Source organism: Saimiri boliviensis, chromosome 11 (genome assembly GCF_048565385.1).
Source record: "Saimiri boliviensis isolate mSaiBol1 chromosome 11, mSaiBol1.pri, whole genome shotgun sequence".
Lineage (NCBI taxonomy): Eukaryota > Metazoa > Chordata > Mammalia > Primates > Cebidae > Saimiri > Saimiri boliviensis.
The window spans coordinates 103,220,756-103,239,270 of NC_133459.1; the positions used below are offsets into that span (position 1 = coordinate 103,220,756).

General features: G+C 43.8%; 1 protein-coding gene across 1 annotated transcript in view; it reads left to right on the top strand.

Moving 5' to 3' along the window:
- The window catches only part of LOC104652280 (NBPF family member NBPF4), a 36,981-nt gene extending 19,563 nt beyond the window's left edge, over positions 1-17,418 (top strand). The window contains exons 5-15 of the mRNA XM_074381317.1: positions 37-179; positions 1,596-1,698; positions 2,310-2,434; positions 3,847-3,949; positions 4,561-4,685; positions 6,415-6,487; positions 7,426-7,598; positions 8,253-8,486; positions 10,525-10,725; positions 13,050-13,250; positions 16,359-17,418. Of these exons, the coding sequence (XP_074237418.1) occupies positions 37-179; positions 1,596-1,698; positions 2,310-2,434; positions 3,847-3,949; positions 4,561-4,685; positions 6,415-6,487; positions 7,426-7,598; positions 8,253-8,486; positions 10,525-10,725; positions 13,050-13,250; positions 16,359-16,369 (1,492 nt within the window). The 3' untranslated portion in view covers positions 16,370-17,418. The remainder of the gene's footprint in view (positions 1-36; positions 180-1,595; positions 1,699-2,309; positions 2,435-3,846; positions 3,950-4,560; positions 4,686-6,414; positions 6,488-7,425; positions 7,599-8,252; positions 8,487-10,524; positions 10,726-13,049; positions 13,251-16,358) is intronic.
- The last annotated feature ends 1,097 nt before the right edge of the window (positions 17,419-18,515 follow it).

Below are 18,515 nucleotides of genomic sequence, written 5' to 3' on the forward strand. Positions count from 1 at the left end.
CATGGTGGTAACTGCCACACCTTTGTCCCATTACAGGACAGAGATGAAAATCCTAGAAATCAACCAGGAGTTGCGCTCCCAGCTGGCAGAGAGCCAACAGCAGTTGGCAGACGTCAAGGAGAAATTTCTTATAAGTCAAGCTACTGCCGACTCTCTGGCCAAGCAACTGAATAAACATGGTAAGCTCTATAGATTCACCATGACGAAAGTGATGAATCAGCACCTGTCTTCTCTCTGAGATACTGAACAGTCTCTTCATCAAAATTAATTTCTTCCTTTCCTTAGTTCTAGGAAAACAGAAACAGGTATTTTAACTTCACTGTGTTAGGGATGGAAAAGAGGGGCACAATGTATTTAGAAACTTTTCGATGCTAGCAGTCTGATGTGAGGTGGGACTAGAGTTAAAATCCTGCTTACTGACCTCTGACACAGGCACAGACCACATGCTCTTCTCAGCAAGATGCTCAATCATGTTTATGAGAACGCTCTCTGTACCTTAGAATATTCTGCAGACAAATAACATCTAGTCTGTTGGTCTAAAGGCCTGGAACTAATGAACCGCCATTCCATTTAAGCTTCTTTGAGGCCCAATAGGCAAACCTCTGTTCAGGGAACCCCGGGGGCAACATGGCAACAGTACAGAGTACTTCTACTAAGGAGCTTAAAGAGGAGACTGCTCCCAATAGTAGGAGTGGCATCCATAAGCAACAGCATGAAGAGCCGGGAGAACGCAGGGGAGACGGATGCCCTGGCTCTTTTTCTAAAGAGGAAGAAAGACAACACGTAAGACACTGGGAGGTATCCGTGCTGTGTGCAGAGCAGGGAGCCTGGGCAAGTCTCCTGAACTCCATCCAAGTGGCTTATCATCTCTGTGCCTCAGTTTCCTCATCTGTTCATTGGGTACTATTATAATACCTACCTCTGTAAACTGCTGCAATGAATTATATGACCTGCTTCTTCTAAATTTCCAAGAACAATTCTTGGCACAGAGAAAACACTATCTGTTAGTTCTTCATCCTACTGTTTCTAACCTATTTCAAACTTTATTAGTATTTGGTTATATTTCTATGATGACTTTAGGGTCTTAGACCTAATATTTATACAATTATATTCAGATATGACTTTTAAAATCTTTGATATATTTGTGCTTGAAATTCCCAGTACCAGGGAATCCATAGTCTGTTGGTCTAAACAGGCCCATAGTCCTAAGGGCCTTTCCTACTATACAGGATATCACTACTTCATGCCCCAGTAGAGTGTTTGACAGGAGAGGCTGCAAGGCTTGGGAAAGTGTCCCAGGATTCAGAGACAGACTTCAGGGCCTGTGACTTCTGACTCTGCCTCATCCCAGGTGAATCATCCTGTCCAGTTACTTGATGTGCCACTGAGTTTCTTTTTCTCCATCTCTAATTTGGAGAGTGTCAGATGCCAGCAAGTTGGGAGGTTGAGAATAAAACATGAAAAAGTCCCTCACTACAATATGATACTGGGGATGCTTTTTTCCTTGGGATAGACACGGCCACATGCCCTGCAGGCAGTGACCACACCAACATGTCCAGCTTTCCACTGAGGCAGGCATGACTGTCTCTTCTCAGAATGTGAAGAGGACAAAGACATCATGGACTCTCTGCTGAGGGATGAAGTGCAGTTCATAGAGGAGAAACTGGCAGAGAAGCTCAGACAAATTGAGAAACTCAGGTGAGCAGATGTCTTGGAGACAGGCAGGTGGGTAGGGCTGTGATCTCTGAAGTACAGCAGTTCAGCTGGGAGAAGCAGGAGCTAAGCTGGGCCAGGACAAGGGCAGGCATTTCCATGGCAGGCACATTTCACACAAACACTCGTAAAACAGAACAGTAATCTTAGCAAGTTATGGGTTGCAATTGTTTCTTGAGCTTTGTTTTCTCTTCTTAAAACAACTACTTGTTGAGTTGAAATTTGCATATCCAAAATGCATTAAAAGAAAATGAACCACTCAGCAGCATTTAATACACTCAAAATGGTGTGTGATCACCACCCATTTAGTCTTAGTCAGAGTCACCTCCTGACTGACTGTTTAGGATGCTCAGGCATCCTAAAGGCTGTTTTTGCTGTTAAGGATTCTAAACTGCCGTGGGGTGTTGATTAAGTTCTTCGCAACCGTAAGTCAACAATTCCAGCTGTTGTCATCCCTCAGTCCTGACTACACATAGTTGCTTTCACTAGTTTTTGATTCCTCATGTGCTTGGGTTTCTTCTCCCCAGTCCCTGTTTGAACTCTCCTGCCACAAACATCAGCATGGTGGTAACTGCCATACATTTGTCCCATGACAGGGCAGAGATGGAATTCCTAGAAATCCTCCAGGAAGAGAGCCAACTGCAGTTGAAAGACATCAAGGAGAAATTTCTTAGAAGTCAAGCTATGGCTGACTCTCTGGCCAAGCACCTGAAGAAATATGGTAAGCTCTATAGATTCACCATCACGGAATTGATGAATCAGCACCTGTCTTTTCTCTGAGATACTGAACAGTCCCTTCATGAAAATTAATTTCATCCTTTCCTTAGTTCTAGGAAAACAGAAACAGGTATTTTAACTTCATTGTGTTAAGGATGGAAAACAGAGGCACTACGTATTTAGCCACTTTTCCACATTAGCAGTCCAATGTGAGGTGGGACTACAGTTAAAATCCTGCTTACTGACCTCTGACACAGGCGCAGAACCACTTACTTTTCTCAGCAAGATGCTCAATCATGTTTATGAGAACGCTCTCTGTACCCTAGAAGATCCTGCAGACAAATAACATCTAGTCTGTTGGTCTAAAGGCCTGGAACTAACAAACTGCCATTCCGTTTAAGCTTCTTTGAGGCCCAATAGGCAAACCTCTGTTCAGGGAACCCCGGAGAAACGTGGCAACAGTACAGAGTACCTGCTCTAAGGAGCTTAAAGAGGAGACTGCTCCCAAGAGTAACGGTGTCATTCATAAGTGACAGCATGAAGAGCCGGGAGTACCCTGGGGAGAGGGAAGTCCTGCTTCCTGGGGCACAACCTCTTTTTCTAAAGGAAAAGAAAGACAACACGTAAGACACTGGGGAGGTAACAGTGTCGTGTGCAGAGCAGGGGGCCTGGGCCAGTCTCTGGGCTCCGTCCAAGTGGCCTATCTTCTCTGTGCCTCAGTTTCCTCATCGATACATTGGGTATTGTAATAATACCTATCTCTGTAAATTGCTGCAATGAATTACATGACGTGTTTCTTCTAAATCTAGAACAATTCATGGCACAGAGAAAACTCTACCTATTAGTTCTTCATCCTACTGTTTCTAGCTTAATTCAAACTTTATTAGTATTTGGTCATAATTCTATGTTGACCTCAGGGCCTTAGCCCTCACATTTATGCAATTATATTCAGATATGACTTTTAAAATCTTTGACATATTTGTGCTTGAAATTCCCAGTACCAGGGAATCCATGAGTCCCATAGTCCTAAGGGCCTTTCCTACTATACAGGATTTCACTACTTCATGCCCCAGTAGAGTGTTTGACAGGAGAGGTTGCAAGGCTTGGGAAAGTGTCCCAGGATTCAGAGGCAGACCTCGGGGGCTGTGACTTCAGACTCTGCCTCATCCCAGGTGAATCATCCTGTCCAGTTACTTGATGTGTCAATGAGTTTCTTTTTCCCCATCTCTAAGTTGGAGAGTGTCAGATGCCAGCAAGTTGGGAGGTTGATAATAAAAAATTTAAAAATCCCTCATGGCAATCTAGTACTGGGGATGCTTTTTTCCTTGGGATAGACCCGGCCACCTGCCCTGCAGGCAGTGACCACACCAGCATGTCCAGCCTTCCACTGAGGCAGGCATGACTGTCTCTTCTCAGAATGTGAAGAGGACAAAGACATCATAGTCTCTGCGCTGAGGCATGAAATACAGTTCACAGAGGAGATGCTGGCAGTGAAGCTCAGGCAAACTGAGGAGCTCAGGTGAGCAGACGCCGTGGGGACAGGCAGGTGGGCAGGGCTGTGACCTCTGAAGTGCAGCAGTTCTACTGGGAGAAGCAGGAGCTAAGCTGTGCCAGGACAAGGGCAGGCATTTCCATGGCAGGCACATTTCACAAAAACACTCATAAAACAGAACAGTAATCTTAGCAAGTTATGGGTTGCAGTTGTTTCTTGAGCTTTGCTTTCTCTTCTTAAAACAACTACTTGTTGAGTTGAAATTTGCATATCCAAAATTCACTAAAGGAAAATGAACCACCCAGCAGCATTTAATACACTCAAAATGGTGTGTGATGACCACCCATTTAGTCTTAGTCAGAGTCACCTCCCGACTGACTGTTTAGGATGCTCAGGCATCCTAAAGGCTGTTTTTGCTGTTAAGGATTCTAAACTGCCGTGGGGTGTTGGTTAAGTTCTTCGCAGCCGTAAGTCAACAATTCCAGCTGTTGTCATCCCTCAGTCCTGACTAAACATAGTTGATTTCACCAGTTTTTGATCCATCATGTGCTTGGGTTTCTTCTCCCCAGTCCCTGTTTGAACTCTCCTGCCACAAACATCAGCATGGTGGTAACTGCCACACCTTTGTCCCATGACAGGGCAGAGATGGAAATGGTAGAAATCGTCCAGGAAGAGAGCCAACTGCAGTTGGAAGACGTTAAAGAGAAATTTCTTATAAGTCAAGCTACTGCCGACTCTCTGGCCAAGCAACTCAAGAAATATGGTAAGCTCTACAGATTCACCATCACGAAAGTGATGAATCAGCCCCTCTCTTCTCTCAGAGATACTGAAGAGTCTCTTCATCAAAATTAATTTCTTCCTTTCCTTAGTTCTAGAAAAACAGAAACGGGTATTTTAACTTCATTGTGTTAAAGATGGGAAACAGAGGTACTACGTATTTAGCTACTTTTCCATGTTAGTGGTCTGATGTGAGGTGGGACTAGAGTTGAAATCCTGCTTACTGACCTCTGACACAGGCGCAGAACCACTTGCTCTTCTCTGCAAGGTGCTCAATCATGTTTATGAGAACGTTCTCTCTACCCTAGAAGATCCTGCAGACAAATAACATCTAGTCTGTTGGTCTAAAGGCCCGGAACTAACAAACTGCGATTCCGTTTAAGCTTCTTTGAGGCCCAATAGGCAAACCTCTGTTCAGGGAATGCCGGAGAATCGTGGCAACAGTACAGAGTACCTGCTCTAAGGAGCTTAAAGAGGAGACTGCTCCCAATAGTAACAGTGGCATCCATAAGTAACAGCATGAAGAGCCGGGAGAACCCTGGGGAGAGGAAAGTCCTGCTTCCTGAGGCACAGGCTCTTTTTCTAAAGAGGAAGAAAGACAACACGTAAGACACTGAGAAGGTAGCAGTGCCGTGTGCAGAGCAGGGGGCCTGGGCCGGTCTCCTGGGCTCCATCCATGTGGTCTATCTTCTCTGTGACTCAGTTTCCTCATTTGTTCATTGGGTACTATTATAATACCTACCTCTGTAAATTGCTGCAATGAATTACATGACGTGTTTCTTCTAAATCTCCTAGAACAATTCTTGGCACAGAGAAAACACTATCTGTTAGTTCTTCATCCTACTGTTTCTAATTTATTTCAAACTTTATTAGTATCTGGTCATATTTCTATGATGACTTCAGGGCCTTAGGCCTCATATTTATACAATTATATTCAGATATGACTTTTAAAATCTTTGACATATTTGTGCTTGAAATTCCCAGTACCAGGGAATCCATGAGTCCCATAGTCCTAAGGGCCTTTCCTACTATACAGGATTTCACTACTTCATGCCCCAGTAGAGTGTTTGACAGAGAGAGAGGCTGCAAGGCTTGGGAAAGTGTCCCAGGATTCAGTGACAGACATTATTTCACAAATATGTATGACTATATTTCACAATGAGATAATGCCCCTTGCTGTGTGATGTTGGAGAAGGCACTTGATGTGGGGGCATTGGTAGTAGGAAGTGGTCTAGACTGGAGCACTCCCCATGGAGAGAGTGTCCCTGGATAGCACAGTGGAAGTCACTTGGAGGACCCATGAAGTCCCCGATGTATGGAGTATTGTGGGACAAGTTTGTCCTGTCCTAAGAGAAACATACAGGTTGTAATGCAAGCTGTGAGAGGACACAGAGCCTGTGCCAGGGCATCAGAACAGTGGCAGGATTGGGGAGACAGCTGCTGAAGCTTAGAGAGAGGCTGGACAAGCCTCCAGTAATGTGGGGAGCAAGAAGTCTTTTCAATATTTGGCCACATCTTGATTGTGACCCTCCAGTTCACAAACACATTCCCTCATGGATCAGAACATGCCAGGGCATTCTTTAGAGATAAACAGGAGAGTTTTCAGCACAATGCAGACCCATACATGGATGTTCATGTCTCAGTGCACATAGGGCTGACTGTGCTTCCAGTGGGTGAAGTGGGAAATATCTGAATAGATGCTTCTGTATTTGTAGAACGTGATAAAGATGAAGATAAAGATGTTACAGATGAGGAGGTCGAGAAGGTGCAGGAATCAGCTCCCCTCAGGTAACACTGAATAATCAGGAGTGGGTAATGGTTGGTAAAATATGGAAAAGATCTCAGAAAGAACACAATGTAGGTAAAGGTAGTCACAGATTCCAGATGCAGGATACAGACAGCTGCAGAGTGCACTGATTTCATGCACTCACCAACAAGGAAATAGCCCTGTGAACATGCGTGTCCATTGTCTTCATGGCACATGTAAGCATGACCCTCGATGAACTCACTCGCCCTAGGAACTTCCTGCACACACAGAAGAAACCTGTCCTCCCATGTAGTGAAGCCAGGATGAGATGGAAAGCCGCTTTCCACATGGTTGTCCTTAGACTCTTGTTGGGGAAGCTAAATAAATTGACAAGAAGCAGAGGAATTAGAAAACGCCTATCAAAGTTAAACATCAAGAAAAGTGCCCAGGAAAACTTTATATTTCACATCACAATGTTAAAATTAAAAAAAAATCTACAAGGCACGCCATCCCTGGAGTCTACCAAGGCTCAGACACCTGTATTCCCTTGGGAATTATCATGTTTGCAAGTATTAGATAGAAGGAAAGGCAATAAAAATAGCTCATGTCATGCTCACAGTTTTGAGGACAAGTGATGTTGAGGATAAAGGAACTCTTTCTATCAAGATTCAACAACCTGTATTCAATTGGCCTCTGATGCTAGTTGCAACAAAATGTATGCAGAAGTGCTGAATGCACTGTGTCCTGGCAGTTTCCCACAGGGATCCCTCCATCTCCTTCCTCCCCAGCTCACTGTCTGTGCAGTGCACTGAGCACCTGCTGCTCTGTCTCCTGCTTGAGACAGGGAAGAATACGTGTGTCTCTCTGAGGGCACTGCATTGGCTTCCGCTGGCCTCTCCTGTGGTCCTCCCTCTAGAACCAGCAGGGCGCAGTGGTTTTGGTCCTGTCCAGTGTTTATTCTCTGTCGTCTTTACTCCAGGCTGAGCCAGGAGCTGCCAGAGGTAAAAGAGCTGGAAGCCCCAGAAGACTCCTTGGATGAAATTTACTTGACTCCTTCAGTTCAACATGACCTGTCTGACTGCCACCAGCCTGATAGCGGCACCTTGTCTTACCTGGATGATCAGTTCACATGCTGTGCTCTGGATGTAGCCTGTGAGTACCCCAGCCTGAAGGTCACAAAGCTTCAGTGTCTTCCCAGGCAGCCTCCATATGTTTTCTTTCTGCAACTTGTGCTGCTGAGACAGGCTGTCAGTGCAGGCAGGCCATCGACACTGAGCCTGTTTTCAATCTGGCTCTGGGATGCAGTTTTGATCACATCCATCCAGAGGGTGAAACTTCCTCTACTCCTGTCCCAAGTGACTCCTCTGTGACCTGGCTCCTTCCTACTGTGGACATGAAAGCTGGAAAGGGGTTAGGGCTTTTAGCAAGTTCTTGCCCACAGTAGCTCATCTAGATATATTTGCACAAGAAACCTTCTTCTTTAAGACCTGGAATCTCTCCTTTCTGAAAATCTGTCGTTATCTACATGCCTTCAACAGTGCCATTATCTCTTCTCCGGCCACCCACACATGCAGGCAGTTTGGCACAACTATTTCACTTCAGGGACACCCTAGCCCTGGAACCCCAGCCCCTGTCAGTGTCCCCAGGCACAGGAGAGGTGACATCGCCTGCGTTTACAGGATGTCTGTGTGGCCTGGGTCACTGGAAGGCTTTAGTGAGAAGCAGGGACAGCAAAGATGTGTGTTCTGGGTGTGTTTACCAATGGGAAAACTGAGATTGTTTCTACTGAAGCCCTTTTTTTTTCAGCTCCCACCCAGGAGACCTGTCCCCAAGGGACTTGCAGTGGAGACTTGAGCCACTACCTGTCAGAGGTGCAGGCTTCACAGACACAGCTGGAACCAAACACCCTGGTGCCCGTTTCTTTGGGACTACAGCTGGATCAAGGGATCGACTGCGGGAATGGCTTAGCCAGGCAGGGCCTTTCCACCACCTGCAGCTTCACAGCCAATCCTGATTCTGGGACCCAATGTCCCTTCCAAGGTAGGGAAGGAAAGGGGAATAGGAAGGTCTAGTCCAGGTCTTGGTGGTCACAGTGCTATGGGTGGAGGAGAGAATGGGTCCTCTTCGTGCTCACTCAGGATCAAGTTGAAATCCATGATGCTCCAACCCAGTGAGGTGAGCAAGAGCCTGGGGCTTAGGACAAAATCTGCTCTCAGGTCCTGGGTTTCCCTCTTTCTGGTTGTTCACTTTGGCCTATGAATTTGTCTTTTGGGGATATAAATCTCTGTCTCCTCATTGGACCTACCTAAAAAATAGTATCTACACATAATCATTGTTGGGAGTATTATTATAATTTCTAAAGGACCGGATTCAATAACAATTTCTCAATAAACCTATATATAGCTGTTATCTAATCCACTTATCTTTCTACCAAATTTACACTTAGAAAGTGACTTCACAGACTATGCCTTCTCTGAGGTAGAGCAATTGTGACGCTCCCTGTTTTCTAGAGACCCCTCTTCCCTTCATTTTTCACACATACCCCTCCGCCTGTTTTCTTCTTCTTCCTCCCCATGCCTCGTGAAGCCAAATCTCCACTATGAGGCACTTTCATTGACCTATGAGGTCAGTATATATCCTGGGCCCACAAGTCAGTGTCATGACATGTCCAGCTCCTTTTTCTCCTTTTGGTCTTTTTTCTTTTTCTGTGTGTGGCTCTTTTTGAAAACAAAGGGAAACTTTCACACAAAAAGTATTAACATCAGTCTCTTTTATGAAAATCCATTGAGTTCATCATCTCCACTCATGTCCAGAGCCTTGTCCTCAGTTTCCATCTCACAGGGATCCACTTGGGTTCAGATTCCCTTAAAACCCTGGGTCGTGTTCATTCTCACTCTCCATCGCACTCAATATCACCTCCTGAGCCCCTGGGGCTGCCTGCTCCTCATCTGTCAGGGGATGTCCACAGCTGAAGAATGAGGGGACCCCTGTCCTCAGGAGGAGGGATGGTCACATGAGATAACAAGCATTATCTGTGTCCCTGGAGAAGACACACGGATGGTGCTCAGTGGTTGTCGGGAGATAGGCAGTCCCTTACAGGTGCCAGGATAACTTATTTAAACTGATTTCTTCCCACTGGAACCTCCTTTGCTTCTCTATGGATTCTCACACCCCCAGCCAAGACTCACCCCAGTGGCTCACACACACTCTTTCTTACTCATGTTCCCTGGAGTCTAGAGACTGAATCAGGCTCCAGGTAAGAGGACAGTGAATGCTTTTGTCTCATTTATATTTTCCTTCAGCTGGTGATTTCTCCTGCTTTCTAATAGGTCATTTGTTTCTCCCACACCTGTTCTTCCTCATTGTGGTCAGGCTTCTAATTTTTCTTCCAATTTCAGTAAACCAGAATAGTGATTATAATGTTACATTCAATATCTCCCACCTTCCTGTATAACAGGTTTTCATTCGATTATGTCCAGATATATAAATGGATGTCATTTATCACATATATTATGTATATTTCGTGTGTATGCTACATAGGGTGTATATGTATATGCAATAGGCCTTATAATGATGCAAGTTTTGTAAATTCTCCAGGTTTAGGCTTCCCCGGTTCTTTTCTCATCAGCTGCTGTAACCTCTGCCTGGTCTCACCTCTGTGTCCCATGGGCTGCCACCCAGCCAGGCCCTTCCATCCCCATCTCCTGTTTGCACTCAGCTCTGATTTAACTTTCACTTTTGAAATCTCTTCCCTCCCCAAAGCACAGACTACATGCAGGGAGTTTCCTTGCTTTTGCCTTATCTACCTGGAAGCTATTTGTGTTTCTTAATCCTGTGTTTCTTGACTATTTTTGTGAATCAGGAGTGCCTTGTCCTCCTGACAATCTTGTCCTTACCGAGTAATGGAAGAAAGATCAACAAAAAGAAAATATTAAAGTCACTCTATTGGCTTCCCCTCACACTTTGGACTTTCTTGTCCAAGGCCACATTCCTGGTTTGACGTCCTTTGGGTGGAAGAGAAAGTCACAGTAAGATCATGGATGTCAGTGGGTGTCATTGGCTGTCATTTTGTTTTCAGAGCTGGTTTTAGAGCCCTCTGTTGGGATGAAGAACCCTCCGCAGCTGGAAGGTGATGCACTCGAAGGATCAGCGGACAACACACAAGGGCATCACGTCACTGGCTGCATTCATGCCTCAAGTGTTTTGAAACCCAAGATGATTAAAAGAAAACTGTGGTTCAGCAAGTGGATTCCCAGGCCTTCATGCTTAGGGCGCAGAGGTAATCCCATCTATGACTCTTAGCTGCACTCACTTCTTATTTCTCTCTGTCTGTGGTGACAGCTCATTCTCCCACTGCTTCTTCTCTTCCATTTGTTCTCTCCAGTGGCTGCTGTAACCTCTGTCTGGCCTTAACTCTGTGTCCCATGAGCTCCCACCCTGCGAGGCCTTTTCTGTCCCCATCTCCTCATTGCTCTCTGAACTCTGCTCTATTTCTTATTCTGCTGTCTTCAGAGTACATCTCACAGCCACAGGAGAGCCAGACCTCCTTGTCCTCACCCACATCCACAGTTTAAGCTGCTGAACACGGGGTTTCTTTGCTGGAATTGCACACTCTCCTGGGAAATTTACCTTTCCTCCCAGCATCCCCAACCCCATTGTCTTTTTCTGCAGGGAGCATTGCCTTAATGCCTCATTTACCCAGTGAGGTGAGCAAGAGCCTGGGGCTCTAGGACAAAATCTGCTGTCAAGTCCTGAGTTTGTCTCTTTCTGGTTGTTCACTTTGGCCTAAGATTCTGTCTTTTGGGAATGTAAATCTGTTTCCTCATCAGAGCTACCTAAAAAATAGCATCTACCTGTAATCCTTGTTGAGAGTATTAATTATTATCATTTCCAAAGGGCCTGATTCAATAACAATTGCTCGAGAAACCTATAAATAGCTGTTATCTAATCCACTTGTCTTTCTGCCAAATTTACATTTAGAAAGTGACTTCACAGACTATGTCTTCTCTGAGGTAAAGCAATTGTGACGCTCTCTGTTTTCTAGAGACCCCTCTTTTCTTCTTTTCTCACACTTACTCCTCTGCCAGTTTTCTTTCTCTTCTTCCCCATCCCTCATAAGGCCAAATCTCCAATCTGAGGCACTTTCAGTGACAACCTATGAGGCACATTCAGTAACAGTGTCAATCCTGGGCCCATGAGTCAGTCTTATAACATGTTCAGCTCCTTCTTCTCCTTTTATCTGCTTTTGTTGAAAACAAAGGGCTACTTTCAAACAGAAAGTATTCACATCAGTCTCTTTTATGAAAATGTATTTAGTTCATCATCTCCACTCATGTCCATGGCCATGTCCTCAGTTTCCATCTCACAGAAGCCAATTCTGCTCAGATTTTCTTAAAACCCTGGGTGGTGTTCATTCTCACTCTCTGTTCCACTCAATATCTCCTCCTGCAGCCCCTGGGGCTGCCTCATGCTGATCTTTCAAGCAAAGCCCTTAGCGGAGGAATAAGGGGACCCCTGTCCTCAGGAGGAGGGAGGGTCATGTGAGAAAATGGGCACCATATGGGCCTGTGGAGAGGACACATGGAAGCCACTCAGCAGGTGTCAGGGGATGTGCAGTCCATGACACGTGCCGTGATAACTTATTTAAACTGATTTCTTCCCACTGGAACCTCCTTTGCTTCTCTATGGATTCTCACATCCCAGCCAAGACTCACCCCAGTGGCTCACACACTCTCTCTTACTCATGTTCCCTGGAGTCCAGAGCCTGAACAGGCTCCAGGTAAGAGGACAGTGAATGCTTTTGTCTCATTCATATTTTCTTCAGCTGGTGATTTCTCCTGCTGTCTAAAGATCATTTGTTTTTCCCACACCTTTTCTTTCTCATTCTTCTCATGTTTCTATTTTTTTCCCAATTTGAATGAAAAAAAAAATAGTAATTATAATGTTACATTTACTATTTCCCAAATCTCTATATAATATTTTTTATTAGATTAATACTTAAAGATATATGCATTGAAGTAATTTATCATGTATATTATGTATATTTCATGTGTATGCTACATAGGGTGTGTATATATATATATATGCAATAGATCATATAAAGATGAAACTTTTGAAAATTCTCCAGGTTTAGTGTTACCTGGTTCTTTTCTCATCAGCTGCTGTAACCTCTGTCTGGTCTCACCTCTGTGTCTCATGGGCTGCCACCCTGCCAGGCCCTTCTATCCCCATCTCCTGTTTGCAGTCAGCTCTGATTTAACTTTTATAATCTCTTCTCTCCCCAAAGCACAGACTACAAGCAGGCGGGTTTCCTTGCTTTTGCCTTATCTACCTGGAAACTATTTGTGTTTCTTAATCCTGTGTTTCTTGACTATTTTTGTGAATCAGGAGTGCCTTGGCCTCCTGACATACTTGTCCTTACTGAGTAATGGAAGAAAGATCAACAAAAAGAAAATATTAAAGTCACTCTATTGGCTTCCCCTCACACTTTAGACTTTCTTGTCCAAGGCCGCATTCCTGATTTGATGTCCTTTGGGTGGAAGAGAAAGTCACAGTAAGATCATGGATGCCAGTGGATGCCATTGGCTATTGTTTTATTTTCAGAGCTGGTTGTAGAGCCCTCTGTTGGAATGAAGAACCCTCCACAGCTAGGAGGCGATGCAGTTGAAGGCTCAGCAGACAACACACAGGGGAACCAAGTCATTGGACACATTCATGCCTCAAGTGTCCTGAAACCAAAGGCTATTAAAAGAAAACTCCGGTTCAGCAAGTGGATTCCCCGGCCTTCATGCTTGGGGCGGAGAGGTAATCACATCTATGACTCTTAGCTGCACTCACTTCTTATTTCTCTGTGTCTATGGTGCCAGCTTATCCTCTCACTTCTTTTCCTCTTCTATTTGTTCTCTCCAGTGTCTGCTATAACCTCTGTCTTGTCTTCCCTCTGGGTGGCACCTCCCCCAACCACCAGGCCCCATCTCCTCTTTGCTCCCTGAACTGTTCTAGTTCTTCTCCTTCTGCTGTTTTGAGAGTTTCTCTCGTGACCACAGGAGTGCCAGGCCTCATTGTCTTCATCCAACTGTATAGTTAAGCTGCTGAACACAGGGTTCTTTGCTGGAATTGCACAATCTCCTGGGAAATTTACCTTTCCTCCCAGCATCCCCAACTCCATTATCTCTTTCTGCAGAAAGCATTGCTTTAATACATCATTTACACATAGGTTTTTCTCTTGATTCGGCTTTTAAGCAACCCAACTGATTCAACCCTTAATCTTCCCTTGTTCCTCTGAATGAGAAGTGTTAAAACTGAGCACAAAGAGCCCCATTTAGAAAACTCAACTCGAATCAGGTGGCAGTTTCCTACTGGCCTGGAGTCAGGTTTGTCTTCAGCTCCAGATCTGCAGAATTGTCCAATGTAGATGGAGTTGCCGGGGACTCAGTGTTCTCACCTCATGGACTCATTTGAGCTGACATTAACTGGGGGACATTTTTGATCCTCTAAAGTGACATCACTTCAAAAGTACACACAGAGGGCAGGACTTCAAAACTGCATACATCGTGAGGTACATCATTCCAACCTCTCTCCTTTTTATTCTCATTTCCACTTCTACAAGTCCAGTTAATGGCCTAAAATGCAACTCAGATGAAACTGGAGGCCAGTTTATATGAGATAGCATTTTCTGAATTTATGTTTAGAAAAGTGACTCCACGACCAGCTTTATGCATGCACAAGATGACAGGCAAGACCTGCCCAGTTGATAAGAGAGAAATTTCATTGAAGTTGTCAGAGAGAAGGCTAAAATCCATGGAACTCCTAGGAACAAAACTGACCATGAGATGGTCAGCAAAAGGAAAGAAAATGGTGGTAAATTGGGTTGTTCTATTTAGTATCTCTATCTCCTGCTGCCATGTAATAAACACCTGGTGAGATTTCAATGAAGATGAATGCCTTGAACTCACACCTTGAGATTCTCACTTACATGGCCTTGGGGTGTGGTTTGGGTGTGTGTAGTTCTACAACAGTCCCATGTGCCTCTAATCCATTGCTAAATATAAGACCACTGGTCTTCTATGATCTCAGGTTACCAACATGGAAGTGCCCCATATGTGCAGCCACTCCAAAGGCTGAGCCTCCGTCAGGCTTTGATGAGACCTATATTCCCCTCTCAACAGTACTGTTTGCATAGCATAGAAAAAATCAAGAAGAAAAACAAGAAAATTAATAGATTAGACCTTTAGCCTCTGCCTGAAGCTCACTTGGTCAATTTAGAATACAAGATAAAGTGAGAAATAGTCATTACATTAACATCTAATGTACAGAAATAATATTTCTGTACCTATTACATATAGTGGAATTTAGTATTTTCTTTGGCAGTTTAAAATAAAACTTCCAGTTTACATTTAACCACAGATTTTACCGTGCACTAATTGGCTCAGCCCTGCATTGGGAACATTTTACTTTTGGTCAGTTATTGTCCTTCCGCAAAGCCCTGAAAGAAAACTTACTGGCTTCACTCTCCTGAAGAGAATGCAATAACAAATCAAGACTGAAATTCTGCAAGAGCTCATATGTGAATACTTCTTTATGCCACTCTTGACACTGACATTAAATATTAAAAAATAAACTTTCCCCAAAATGTACTTTGGAAAAACAATGAGTGGGAGGGGAGAATGTAGTAAAACAGAAACTAATCCTTTTCACTTTGGACTTCAGGGTTTTGTTGGTGTAGATCAGGCGTCCCCAAACTTTTTACACAGGGGGCCAGTTCACTGTCCCTCAGACCGTTGGAGGGCCGCCACATACTGTGCTCCTCTCACTGACCACCAATGAAAGAGGTGCCCCTTCCTGAAGTGCGGCGGGGGGCCGGATAAATGGCCTCAGTGGGCCGCATTCGGCCCACGGGCTGTAGTTTGGGGACGCCTGCTCTAGATATTGAGAAGATTTCTAGAAATCCGGTAAGGTGTAACCAGGTGTGGAATCAACTTCCAGGCATTAGGGAAAATAAGTAGGGTCATCATTACAGTCCCTGCTCTCTCTTTGCTAACTCCATTTGGAATGTCTTTTTTTCCTTTAATTTTCTTTCCTCATCCTCTTTGAAAGAATACTTATAAATATATTTGGTTTTTCTTTAAAAAATTATTTTAACCAACCAAACAAGCACCACAGGCATTATATCTCTTATTTTTTTTGTAAAACCTTATTTCTGTTCCAGCCAAGGTGACCCAACAGCCTCTCATGACTGTTGAGACCTCCAGATTGGAGCCTTTCCTCTGTCTTCCTCCAATATTTTTGAAAGGGCCTTAGTTTGTGGGTTCTAATTCCTGGGTTTTCAATAACAAGTCATGTGGCCTTAGTTCAATCGTATCCCAGTGGCATCACTACGCCTCTGTTTTAAAAGCTGGAAGTGGACGTGGATGTTGTCTGAGGTTCCTGCTGCTTCTTATATCCAGAGTTCTTCCCATGGCCTCCTGCTCCTCCCTGGAAGACTGGGACATGGAGTTTAAGGGAGTGGGTTTCTCTGCAGAGGATCTTCCTTTTCTGCAGCCCTCTGTCTCAGCACGTATGATTGATGCTGAGCACATCCTCAGTGGGAAGAAAAGCCATCACTCTGCTCCAGACAGAGGGGATCAGGAGGAAAGGGGCTGATGCTCCCGGCTGCCCATTGGGCATAGGTGGGCTCTCTATATCCTGCACCGCAGGCTGACTGGAAGTTCAGGGAAGTTCACTGGTGTTTTCTTCTCACTTGTGAATGGTGCTTCCCCTTTCAGCCAGCCCAACCCTCACCCTCAGCTCAAGCTCCCAGCAGGGGATCAGTTTGCCCTTGGGATATCACCACTTAGCAATCCCTCTAAACTCAGCCTTCAAAAGGACCTGACAAAAATGCTGATTTGATTATTTTCTCTCCCTCCCCTACAGGTACCATATAGTTCCAGAAGGATGCAAAGGATGAAAGAATGCCAAAAGTGTAGCTTTTCCAATTGATGAGAAAAAAACCAAGACAGTAAAGCAAGTTCAAGTCCAAATACAATGACACTGCAGGGAACCTTCACAGGGGATTGAATTTTAGACCACAGAATGCTCTTGCTGATTTCAACCCACCAGGCTTCTTTGATTTCAGAAGCCACAGTCCATCCTAATCCAATTGTGATCAATACCTAGAGAGACCAATTCTCAGGAGGACACACAGCATTGACAGGCCTTAGCCCTGCTCCTCTCAATTCCCATCCTGTGAGAACAGAAGTCCAGAGCCCCTGGGATGAGACAGCATGTCACCCGGGACTCTGCCGGGGTAGAGTATGAACAATGCCATGTTCTTGCTGAAAATGTTTAGCCTGAATTTCATAGAAGGCAATCCTCGGACAATTGCAGAATGTAGAACATTGAACAGCACAACTGACCTGTCTCCTTCAAACAGTCCATGTCACCACCAAGAACACAACAAAAAGGCGAAGAGACATTTTGGGTTCAAAAAGAGTAAAAACCAGGTAGCTTATCTATTTTAGTCATTTTGAACCCCAAACATCTCTTCCTCTTTTGGTTGTTGTCATTAGCAAAGACCACTGCAGAGTCATGCTGTGAGCTTCCTACCTCAGCGCATCTGCAGGCAGAGAAAACCCAGTGTCTTCATCCCCATATTTGTGATACTAGGACGTTCACTTGGTTAAGGAGGGGGTCTGTCAGCTCTGTCCCTTTTAAAGACACCTTATTTATAATTTGAAAGTGGTTTGAAACAGCACGAATATCCTGTATTTTAACAATCTCCCTTTGAGTATTTTATCATCAATTAATCACCCCTGCCTGGGTCAGTTAATATATTTATGTTTTTACATTGGAAACTTTCTATCTCAAAATTTTACTATATACTTGTTTTTTGCTGTCATTCTTTGTAAAAAATATCTATATATATATTCCCTGCTAAAATTTTAACTTTCATCCAGAATTAATTTTAATTTGCTTTTGCTGGCATTCTGCTGTGATAGAGAGTATTCATTCTCTGCCCCAAATTTAACTTTTATCCAAAATTAATTTAATTAGTTAATTTTAGTTTATTAGTTAAAATGTTTAAGTTTTAAATCTAATTAAAATTTTTTTGTCTATCACTCTGGACTACTGGATTTTTTACATATAGTGTTTTAAGCTTTTATTGCTATAATTGGTTTTGGGAGATAAGAATACAGATTAACAACAACATTCTTATTTCCCTGTTTACATTCTAAACTCTTCCATATTTTAGTCTATATTTACCATATGTGGTAGATTGTATTTACTGTATTTCTTTGTTGATGTTAGTTGTTTTCTTTTTGTATTTGTGTGTATGTGTGTGCCTTTTGTTTGTTTGCTATTTAGGAAGGGTTGTATAGCTCCTGTTTAACATTGCACTAAGAAAATATTGACATCACTAATCCCCTTTTAACGTGATACACTTCTACTATTTGGTTTATAAGTTTTAAATTACATCTTTCAACTTCAAAATTGTACCACTATGACAATCCAAGACATTATTTTCCTCTTCTCTAACTTCTTTACCTGCCATTTCTTATTTGTTATTTCAACCCAAACATAAAGTGACAGCCTATGTGTCCCACCTGTCCCCACTTTGGTTTTTGGTTTAGATCTACAATTAAATACATTGATGCACATGCTGTTCAAAAGTGTATCCGAAGCATCACTTGTTGACCGGAATTTATCCTTAACAGAGGCCTCATGAGGGAATCAGGTCTCACTGAGTTTTGCATGCTTAATGAACTTTTCCCACTGTCTTGATACATGGATAGGATCACTGGATAAGGTACTTGCCCAAAATGTATTTTTCTTGTGATTTTAGGAAATATTGTTTGGCTTTGGGGGACAGGCATGTGTGTTCTCATTCTGGGATTCTATTTTGTTCTAGCAGGACCTTTAATTTCTACCAATTACTTCTACCAGTGTATATGTATGCGGAATGCTGGGAAGATGGCCGCCTAAGAACAGCTCAGGACTTCAGCTCCCAGTGAAAGTGCAGAGGGTGAGTGGACGCCGCATTTCCAGACGAACTCTTATTGCCCACAGACCAGGAGATACCCAGGCAGAGGG